Consider the following 11182-nt stretch of genomic DNA (forward strand, 5'->3'; position numbering starts at 1 on the left):
CCCTTCCCTCCCCTACCCCCTCCACAAGAAAAATTGGGAAGGGAAATGAGAATGATGTAAGAAAATAATGAAAAGCAAGTCAACAGCCTCAATGAAGAAAATAACACCTAAAAAAATAGACAAATTCAAATGGCAAAAGAGGCTCAAAAAGCCAGTGAAGAGGAGAATGCCTTAAAAAGTTGAATTTGCCAGATAGAAAAAGAATTTTGAAAAATCCCTGAAAAAAAATAATTCCTTCAAAATTAGATTGGAGCAAATGGAAGCTAGTGATTTTATGAGAAATCAATAAAACAGATCCAAACAAATGAAAAAATAAAGGCAATGTGAAATATCTCATTGGAAAAACCACTGACCTGGAAAATAGATGCAGGAGAAAGAATGTAAAAATTATTGGACTACCTGAAAGCCATGATCAAAAAAGAGTCTAGAAATCATCCTTCAAGAAACTCTCAAGGAAAATTGTCCTGATATTCTAGAACCAGATGGCAAAATTGAAATTGAAAGAATTCACCAATTGCTTCTTGAAAAAGATCCCCAAAAGAAAACTCCAAGGAATATCATAGACAAATTCTAGGGTTCCCTGGTCAAGGAGAAAATACTACAAGCTGTCAGAAAGAAAGAATTTGAGTATTGTGGAAACACAATCAGGATAACACAGGCTCTAGCAGTTTCTACTTTAAGGAATTGAAGGGCTTGGAATATAATATTCCAGAGGTCAAAGGAGCTAGGATTCAAACCAAGAATCACCTACCCATCAAAACTGAGTATAATGTTTCAGGGTAAAATATGGTCATTCAATGAAAGAGAGTACTTCCAAGTATTCTTGATGAAAAAACCAGAGCTGAACAGAAAATTTGACTTTCAAATGCAAGAAGCCAGAGGAGCATGAGGTCAACAGGAAAAAGAAATCATAAGGAACTTATTAAAGTTCAACTATTTACATTCCTCCATGGAAAAAACAAAATTCGTAACTCATGAGATTTTCTCAGTATGAGAATATTTGAAGGGAATATATATGTGTATATATATATATGTATATGTATGCATAGGAGAGTGTATGTGTGTATAAATATATATGTAAGTGTGTGTATATGTGTGTAAATGTATACATAGAGGGCACCAGATCATTTGAATAGGAAGGGATGATATCTAAAAATAAAATTAAGAGGTGAGAGAGGATTATAATGAGAGGAGAAAGGGAGAGATAGAATAGGGTAAATTATCCCATTTAAATCAAGCAAGAGAGAACTGTTGCAATGGAGGGGAAAAGCAGAAAGGTCAAAAGGAATGGGTCAACCTTCTTGTCATTGAATTTGGCTTAAGGGGGAATAACCTACACACTCCCTTGGGTATCTTACCTTGCAAGAAAGTAGGGGAAAAGGGGATAAGAGGTAGGATGATAGAAGGGAGGGAAAATTGGAAGAGAGGGTAGTTAGAAGCACACATTTTGAAAAGGGACAGGGTCAAAGAATAAAATAGAATAAGTTGGGGTGGTATAGGATAGATGGAAATACGGTTAGTCTTTCACAATATAACTACTATGGAAATATTTTGTGTAACTACACATGTTTAACCTACATTAAATTGGTTATTTTCTCAGTGGGGGTGGGTGAGGAGGGAACAAGAGAAAGAATCTGGAAATCAAAGTTTTTTAAAAAATGTTAAAAAAATTTTTTTTTACATGCAATTGGAAAATAAGATATACAGGCACTGGGGTATAGAAATTCATCCTAACCTACTTGAAAGTTAGAGGTGGCATAGGGGAGGATATAAGAAAAAGCAGATTGGGGGAAGGGGTATTCAGTATACTTTCAGTCTTGGGGTGGGAGGTAGGGGAAAAACAGGGAGAATATTTGTAACCAAAATCTTGGGGAAATTAATGTTGAAAACTAAAAATAATTTTTAAAAAATATAATAAAATAGAGATAATTATAGCACTGACCTCTTGGAGTTGCTGTGAGGATAAAAATAAAATAATATTTGTAAAAAAATTTTGCATCCGTATTCATTAGGGAAATTGGTCTATAATTTTTTTTCTCTGTTTTGACTCTTTCAAGTTTAGGTATCAGCACCATATTCCTATCATAAAAAGGATTTGGTGGGATGCCTTCTCCTATTTTCCCAAATCGTTTGTATAGTATTGAAACTAATTGTTCTTTCAATGTTTGATAGAGTTCACTTGTAAATCTATCTGACCCTGGAGATTTTTTCTTAAAGAGTTCATTGATGGCTTGTTTAATTTATTTTTCTGAAATGGGGTTAAGTATTTTATTTCCTCTTTTGTTAATTTGGGCAATTTATGTTTTTGTATATATTCACCCATTTCACTAAGATTATCAAATTCCTTGGCATACAGTTGTTTCAATTTCTTCTTCACTGGTGGCGAATTCACTCTTTTCATTTTAGATACTGGTAATTTGGTTTTTCTTCTCTCTTTTCTTAACCAAATTAACCAAAGGTTTATCTATGTTTTTCATAAAACCAGTTCATAGTTTTATTTATTATTTCAATAGTTTTCTTAATTTCAATTTTATTAACCTCTCCTTTGGTTTTCAGAATTTCTAATTTGGTGTTTAATTAGAGTTTTTAATTTGTTCTTTTTCTAGCTTATTTAGTTGCACCCCACATTCATTGTTGTTACTTTTTTCTTTCCTATTTACCTTTTTATGCCTCCCTTGAGTCTTGTATTTGAAGATTAAAATTTCTTTTGAGGCTGGTCTTTTCATCAGGAAAATTTGGAAGTCCCCTATTTCATTGAATGCCCATCTCTTCACTTGAAAGATTATGCTAAATTTTGCTGGGTAGTTGATCCTTGATTGTAATCCAAGCTTCTTTGCCTTATAGAATATCATATTCCAAGTCTTCTGATCTTTTAAAGTTGAAGCTGCAAAGTCCCCCACAATTCTCATTGTGGTTCCACAATATTTAAATTGTTTGTTTCTGACTGCTTGCAGTATCTTCTCTCTGACCTGAAAAGTTTTCAATTTGGCTTCAATATTCCTTGGTATTTTCAATTTGGGACCTCTTTCAGGAGATTATATCTGTATTATTTCAATGGTTATTTAACCTTCTGATTCTAGGACCTCAGGGTAGTTTCCTTTGATGATTTCTTGAAAGATGCTGTCCAGACTCTTTTTACAACCATGGTTTACAGGCAGACCAATAATTATTAAAGTATCTCCCCTGGATATATTTTACAGATCAGTTGTTTATCCAGTGAGTTATTTCATGTTTTCTTCTATTTTTTTCATTATTTTCATTTTGTTAGACTGATTGTTGATGTCTCTTAGAGGTATTGGCTTCCACTTGCCCAATTCTAACTTTTAACGAATTGTTTTCTTCAATTAGATTTTGTACCTCCTGTTCCACTTGGTCCACTTTAATTTTTAAGTTGTCCTTCCCTTCAGTGAGATTTTGTGCCTCCTTTTCCTTTTTGCCAATTCTACCTTTTAAAGAGCTGTTTTCTACAGTCAATGTTTGTCCTTTCTTTTCCAAGCTATTGACTCTCTCTTGCATACCTCCCCTTTCTTTTGGAAGCGGGAATCTATGCACTTACTTCTCAGTTTCCTCATGGCTGCCTTCACTTCTTCATTCCTCAGAGTATAAATGATTGGGTTCAAGAATGGAGTAAAAACAGTGAAAAATATAGAGATAAACTTATCAATGGGAAAACTGTCAAAAGGCCAAATGTAGATAAAGATCAGTGGTCCAAAGAAAAGCACCACAACAGTAACATGAGCAGAGAGAGTGGAAAGTGCTTTTGAGGTTCCCCTCGAGGATTGATGCCGTACAGTGAAAAGGATAACTGTGTAAGAAATTAGTAAGAGGATAAAGCAGATAAGAGAAAGCAGCCCACTATTGGTTAGCACCATGATCTCCAGGAAGTAGGTGTCTAAGCAAGCAAGCTTGAGCACTAGGGGAAGGTCACAGAAGAAATTGTCCACTTTGTTGGGCCCACAGAAAGGAAGGTTCAACGTGAAAGCCAAGTGGCTTGCTGAGTGCAAGATGCCAATAGCCCATGAGATCCCCACCAAAACTGTGCATACACGCTGACTCATGATGGTCATATAGTGAAGGGGTTTGCATATAGCAATGTACCTGTCATATGCCATTGCCACAAGAAGCAACATTTCACTGCCCCCAAATACATGAAGGAAAAAGATTTGAGACATGCAACCCTCAAAGGTGATGGTCTTGTGCTCACTGAGGAAATCAGCAATCATTTTGGGGGTGGCAAAGGTGGCCTGACACACATCAATGAAGGAGAGATTACTGAGGAGGAAGTACATGGGGGAGTGCAGGCGAGCGTCCGTAATGACTGTGAGGATAATAAGCAGATTACCCAGCACAGCAGCTCCATAAAAAACAGAGAAGATGAAGAACAGGGAGAGCTGGAATCCCCAAGAACTAGACAGACCCAACAGAATGAACTCAGTCACCACTGACTTGTTGCTCCACTCCATTTATAGAACCCAGGGGGTTGAAGTTAGCTGGAAGGGAAAAAAAAGATGGCATGGGTTTAATCACTGCATTAAAGGATGACTTCTCCCTCCCTTTTTTTCTTTATTGCAAAATGAAGTTCACTCAGTGAGGAAGAGGGACTAGATCTGTGATTACACTCATATAATTAAATATATAAATGTATATATATATATACATACAAATATATGCACATACACATATAATATGTATATATACACACACATACCTATATGTGTATAACTATATTACATAAAATCTAGTTTTATGATATATAACTATATGTGTACAGATAGTATGCATGTATGTATATATGTATGTATGTATGTGTGTATGTATGTATGTATATCCAGTGAGGAATTTCCTCTAATTTGTTGATACTCTCTGCAACAAAAAATCATAGAGAGCTGCCTAGGGCCTGCAAAGTTAATAAATTAATAAATAAGTATTTATAAAATGCTTACATGTGCTGAATACTATATACTAGGTGAGGGAGATACAAGTACAAAGAATCTACTCACAATGAGTTCATCTTCTAACAGAGATGAGGGGAACAAGTACATATAAAATATAGAGTGTGAATGGAGAGTTAATATATGAACATACATAGTAGTTATATGCAAGGTAGTCTTGAAGAGAAAGTAATAGCACCTGGACAGATCAAGAAAAGCTTCACCCAAAAGATAGCTCCTGAGTTGCATCCCAAAGGAAGAGAGGGACTCTCTAAGGCATAGGTGACTTATCCAAGGTCATACTACCATTGTATGTCAGAGGCAGAACTTGAACCTAGATATTCCTAGCTCCAAGGTCAACTCTACAACCCCAAGGCCACATCACCTTTTCAATTCAGCACATCTATAATAGTGCACAAGGCACTGGGAATACAAACTTGAAAAGTAACCTAATCCTTGACTTCATGGAGATTATAATCTAATAGGCAAGATACATAAAAAACACAGGTGAATATGGCACAAGCTTGAATGTGAGGGAGGCAAAGGAGGGATTCAGGAAAAGTACAAGGGATAATTAATTCTCATTTTCAGCTGACAAGGTTCAAAAAAGACTTCCTGGTAGCATCTGAAATAGGTCTTGAAGGGAGAGGTATGAGGGAGTATTTTCCAGGAATGGAAGAGAGCCTAGGAAGAAGGTACACAGAGGAAGGAGAGGGCAGGATGAGATTGGAAAAGTGTTACTATATAGTTTGTCTGAAATTTAAAGACCATGAAGGGAAATAATGTGAAATAAAGTTGGTTGGAGCCAGATTATGGAGGTCTTTAATGCCAGAAAAAGTTTATGTTGTATCTAATCGGTAATAAGGAGCCAGAAAGACAGTTTGGCATCTTGGAAAAACAGCCACTCTTAAGGTCAGGAAGACCTGGATTTCAGTTCTACCTCTGACATTACTGGCTATACGACCATGGGCAAGTCGCTTGAGAGCAGGGACTACTTTTGCTTTTCTTCGTACCCCTAGAATTTAACACCGTGCCCAGCATGCAGATTAAGCTTAATAACTGCTTGTTGATTTGACTTAATATCTGGAGTTGCCAATTTCATTGAGATGCTAATCTGCATTAGTGGAAGAAATGTCCATGTTGAGGGGTCCCTAAACCAATGAAAAATCTCCATGTCCATGATTTCACCAGGTCAAAACTATGCCTTAGGAATTTAGTGCAGATAATGGACGCTTTGAATGTTGTGAATTGAATTTGAACTGTGATTATACACTTAATCGTAGTTGTAAAATTGCATTCTGTATTGTACCACTTTGTTTCAGATGGTCTGAATCCCACAGTAGCAAATTTCATAAGAGTCAAAAATCATCTTTATATGTGGTCATCAAGTAAGAAGATAACTGGGGAAATTATGGTGATATAAAAAAAGTTTAAATTTTTTTTTTTGAAAAATAAACTAAAAATTATTCTAGTTCAAGGAAGGGGAGAGAGTTAAGGGCTAAGAGAAAGGAAAAAGAATGTTTCCTGCCCTGTAGGAAAACAGTGGAAGAACTTTCAGAGACTTTTATTCACAACTTTTCTGACATTTTTTTTTCTGTTGAAACTTCTCTCAAACTCCTAGAACAAGACAGAGGGGTCATCTTACACAATTAGGAATACTTATGTCTTTATTTCCCCACTCCACACCCAACTATAAACTTCTTTAAAATGACTAAGTTTGGAAGACGAAGGAATTCTTTGCAATTTTTCTGCCACAAATGCAAATTCCTTCTGGCCAAACATGTTATCTTGTATACAACACAGACTCACATTGTTAAATAATTTAGCAAATATTTAAAATAGTAGTAATTCATACCATATTTGAAGTTATTGTTTTTTCTTTTATATATTTATGTCTGATAATTATAGATCACTTCCAGAGAGTGCTTCCTAAATTCATTTTGTTAGGTTATGCTTATTTATTACAGGAGCTTCATTTTTCTTTTTTTTTTTAATTGGGTAAAGAAATGGAAGAAGAATAAATAAGTGCTTGTTAATTATACGTGTGTGTGTGTGTGTATGGAGAGAGAAAGTGCATGTACTCTAAGACATGAAAATCGATATTTAAAAAGAGAAAGAAGGAACATAGAAATACTTATCACTGCTTCACGGAGTCCAACTACTTTTTAGATATCTGCATCTTCTTCCAACTCTGCACTGCACTTTAAAAAATGTCATATATACAAGTTCATTATTTCCTTAAATGTATAAAAGATTTAGTCTGAGAAGGGACCTTAGGGTCCTAATACAACACCCTCAGGAAACTGAGGCCAATGAAGGTTATAAGTGGCTTGTCCAAGATCACCCTAGTAGTGACTGAGCTGAGATTTTGAAGTTAAAGCTGCTGACTCCCAATTCATTGATATTCCCACCATATCTTTTATCATGATAAAATCTTTTATCATCACAGAACAACTCTCTGCTTGACATTTTCATTCTGAAATCTTTCCTGTTTCTAATCCTGAACTCCAACAGGAGAATTAAATGGTAATTGCTTGACCTTTGACATCAGGGTGTTAGACCAAAAACTCCACTTGGTCACTACATAACCAAAGGCTTTTGGAAAGTTCCAGTATGCCTGAATAAAAACTTCATTAACATATAGCTAATACTCCTTAGGAAGAAAGAAATTACTAGCAGGGGCATATGGAGTCTAAAGGGACAGTTATAGGGAAGACTTTTTTCTCTTTTCTCCTAATCTAAGATACTGGTCTGGCTCAGAAATTATATACAGACAAGCGTCCCATGGAAAATACTATTATAGAGAGGGAAGGTTTGTAAGTCAAGAGAGTAGTACGTGGTGGCTTCTTGCAGCTAAGTCCTGCCTTGCCTCCTGTCTCCATCAGCTCAAATAGTTATTAAAAAATATTTATAGGTCTGGGAGTATGAGTATGGACCACAAAATGGGCTAGCTTAGCATAGGAATTGAAAATGAAAACAGTCAACTAGGTGGGAAGACAAAAGGAAGTTATTCTGGCTATCAAGATAAGTATCAAGTCAAAATAATTATTAAGATAAGCCCTGAAAAACATTATGACCCTTTCATACTATTTATACAACAAACAAGTGGAAAAAAAAGTTAACTGGGAAAAAAGGACATGTCATATTTCCCTAAGGTCAATTATGCTTGATTCAATTTAATTCAGCAAACATTAAATCCCTAATATGTACAATCCTCTGTCACTTCCTTTCCCCCCAACTCCCTCCCCCTTGAGTCAAGAAGGTATCTCAGTACAACTATAAATAGCCCTGGAATTTTTCTATTAACTCTTCTCATCCAAGATCAGATTAGGAAAAGAGAGTTTCACCCTTCCCCGGCAACCTGCAAATTCACCTCCTCCCACCTGCTAAGAAGGAGGGAAGAGAAAGGGGCATCAGCTATCATGAGGATCTGGCTGGTAGTGGCCCTGAGCCTCCAGAACCCAAAGCCTGGAAGTACGTCCCATGAGGTAAGAAGCCATCAGTCGTCTGCACTGGGCAAGACAGTCCATCCTTCTTTTGGCTATCACTTACGAAAACTTAAGATTGTTGGTTATGTTTTAATGCTAAAACCTAGAGATGGTAATTGATTACTCTGTGTGTGTGTGTGTTGTATGGAAAGGAGGATTCTTCCCATTCAGAGCAGTCCCCAGGGCTAGTCAAAAGCACAGCCTACAGCAGTTCTATCCTATGGAATGGAAAGGGCAGCTCCTTCGCAGGTGTCCCTTCTCCATCCTCTCCAATTTTATAACTTTGCCAAAGAACTTGTTTGGGTGATAGAGTTCCTAAACAGGGCACTTGGCATGCTGAGAATTTGTAAATATATAGAAATGATCTCTAGTGACTGGCTTTTGCATGAGGACAAGTTTAAATTTGAGGTGTGAGTCCTGGTAAATTCTTGATTAGTTTAACTTGCCATCTGAGGTAAAAGCTCTTGGAACTATAACAGAGTTGTCTGATGGATCATAAAAATCCATTAATAGTCAATAGTCAATAATCCACCTTCTGAGAGAAATGCCACAAGGTATTCAGAGAATGTGACTGTTACAGTTGTAACTTTACTTGCTCTCATATTTGATCTGTGTCTGGAAAAACTGAGAGGACAATCCTAGCCTCAGTTTAGGATGGGATCCTGTGTTCCTTTGAAAAGGAATGTTTTCTACCTGACTATTTCTGAGTCTTCCTATAAGAAGGGAATAATAATAAGGGACTGGCGATGCATGGTTGGAAAACTGTGATGTTTTATCTATTTATGTCCTTGCCTTTCCTTTTATGGCAAATCTCTGTAATCAAAACAAGTGGAAGTGAAATACATGTGAGCAGAATACACATATGTGAAATTTTGCTGCTTTCAATCTGGTTGTGTAGTCATCCCATACCCCCAAACAACTGTAAATTATTAAACCCCTGGAATACAACATTCTTTCTGAATGTTGTGGGAATAATAGGAAAAGAAGTTAGTGAAACAAAGGTGCAAACAGTGTTGAATAATTATCCCACAGACTGAGGTGTGGATACATCTGAGCTACTATAATAAAGTGTGTGTTTAGGATTTGGGCTATTCAGCCTCAGATTATATTCCTCTTTATATGTTAAAGAACTTGGTAAATGGGTATTTGGTCTAGTCATCTGCCTGTCATTAGATATGTGTCTGTGTGGAATAAGGTCCTTAAGTGTTTCAAAATGATGTTGGAATAATTGAGTATTGGTACAACTGTTTGAGGGACCTAGCTGTTATTCTATTAATTACTGAAACTAGATCAGAAAAGTCTTGTATCTGTGGAAAAGAATTTCAGTGCAAATTTCTTAAAGGGAGGTAAATTATGGAATACTTTTGTATCAATGGAAAAATCAACTTCATTCAAAGTTTGTTACTATTGTGGAAATAATACCTGTTTATACTGTGTGTTCTGTGGTACGAACACATTTTGTTATAAGCAACTTACTGGTATGCACTGTTTTGGAATTAATTACTTAAGAATCCTCCCAAGTCTTTTATGATAACTGGAGTAAAAGTCAATCTCTTATAAGAAAATTCATTTGTAGAATTATTGAACTCAAGGATAGAAAACTTCTACCTGCAAATTGTTGATATAATTGAAAGCTTCTACCTACAAAGTGTTGTTACTTATATTTACACGTATAGATTTGGATCCTCAATAGCATCTGGTCCTCCTAAAGAATTAGAATCAGAGTGGAAACTTGAGAAAATAACAAGATCAGATAATTCTGTATGTCAAAAGTAAATAATAGCCTCTTGGGGTTCTCTTGATTTCTTTCTTTGTTTTCCTCTATTCTCTGTTTGGGCCCTGCATATTGAACTTGTCTGTCAGATTTGTGTCTCTTAGACTATCAGCTGTCCACCTGAGATGGTCATGCAACAAGGGTACGTTTTCCATATTCTCTTCATACCCTGGATGCTGCTTCAGCCTCATTTTACTCCCCTTCCCGCCTCTACTCAGGCAGGGACAGACAGCTCTCCCAAAAGCATTTGGGTGGATGGTGAGGCAGACAGGAGTGCTGAGGCAGATGAAGCAAGCAGGAGGCAGGATATGAGATGGAAGATAAGATACAAGGTGTGACCAGCCAGAAAAGTGATCAAAGGAGACTATGCACCGAAGCCCCTCACTGTGGGGACTTGCCTGTGTGCTTTCTAGCTATGCTGTGTTCTGGGCCCCCTCTTGAACCACTTTTGGTTGTAACCCACCGATTCTTGATTCGTACCCTGCGCCTAGGGTTAGGTCTGCTTCCTAGGTACTGGAAGTCTAATGCCTTAATTCGAATATGGAACTCTGTGGGGCAGGGCAGAGTACATGATTTCTGTGTGTGTCACCATCATTCCCAGGATACTAGCTTACTCCCCATAGCTCTCCCATTATTCCCTGAAGACTCTGCATGGAATTTATCCTTTGACCACTCAGAGGGTTTTACAGGTAGCTTCTTGGATGCAAGACATCCACTCCAGCCTGATATTCCTCCTACCTTCTCCTGGGGTCGTGGTTCCTTTCCCTTCTTTCCCCCATTCTGACCCATAATCAATTATGTTACTTGCTCTTATACTTGGTCCATGCTTATTTAACCTCCTGGTTTGCTTTGTGTCTTCTTGCCTGCAGAAAGTCCACTTTCAGATTTTAGGATACCAATCTCTACTTTTGGTGTCCTGCCTCTCACCATCCTGGACTCAGCTGGCACCGCATTCCACACCCCACGCTGATCACCCCTGCTGAACCAAT

General features: G+C 37.0%; 1 protein-coding gene across 1 annotated transcript; it reads right to left on the bottom strand.

The window, feature by feature from the left end:
• Window positions 1-972: 972 nt before the first annotated feature.
• LOC138168428 (olfactory receptor 4K1-like) lies at window positions 973-4752 on the bottom strand. The gene is made up of 2 exons (XM_069097453.1): window positions 3556-4752; window positions 973-1003 (listed from the first exon to the last, which is right to left on the bottom strand). Exons 1-2 carry the CDS (start codon window positions 4461-4463, stop codon window positions 973-975), a joined length of 939 nt encoding a protein of 312 aa, XP_068953554.1. The 5' UTR covers window positions 4464-4752.
• Window positions 4753-11182: the final 6430 nt, after the last annotated feature.

The sequence above is a fragment of the Petaurus breviceps genome, unplaced genomic scaffold, assembly GCF_028583685.1.
Source record: "Petaurus breviceps papuanus isolate PSGF00001 unplaced genomic scaffold, PetGlider_PUasm1.0 37, whole genome shotgun sequence".
Taxonomy (NCBI): domain Eukaryota; kingdom Metazoa; phylum Chordata; class Mammalia; order Diprotodontia; family Petauridae; genus Petaurus; species Petaurus breviceps.

Bases quoted from the DNA above. Each gene is read 5' to 3' on its own strand.
- LOC138168428 (XM_069097453.1), bottom strand. From the start codon at position 4,463: ATGGAGTGGAGCAACAAGTCAGTGGTGACTGAGTTCATTCTGTTGGGT. The intron at 1,004-3,555 runs TAAGTGCATAGA...ATATATTCCCTT, and splicing joins GCCATGAGGAAACTGAGAAG to CAAATATTCTCATACTGAGA.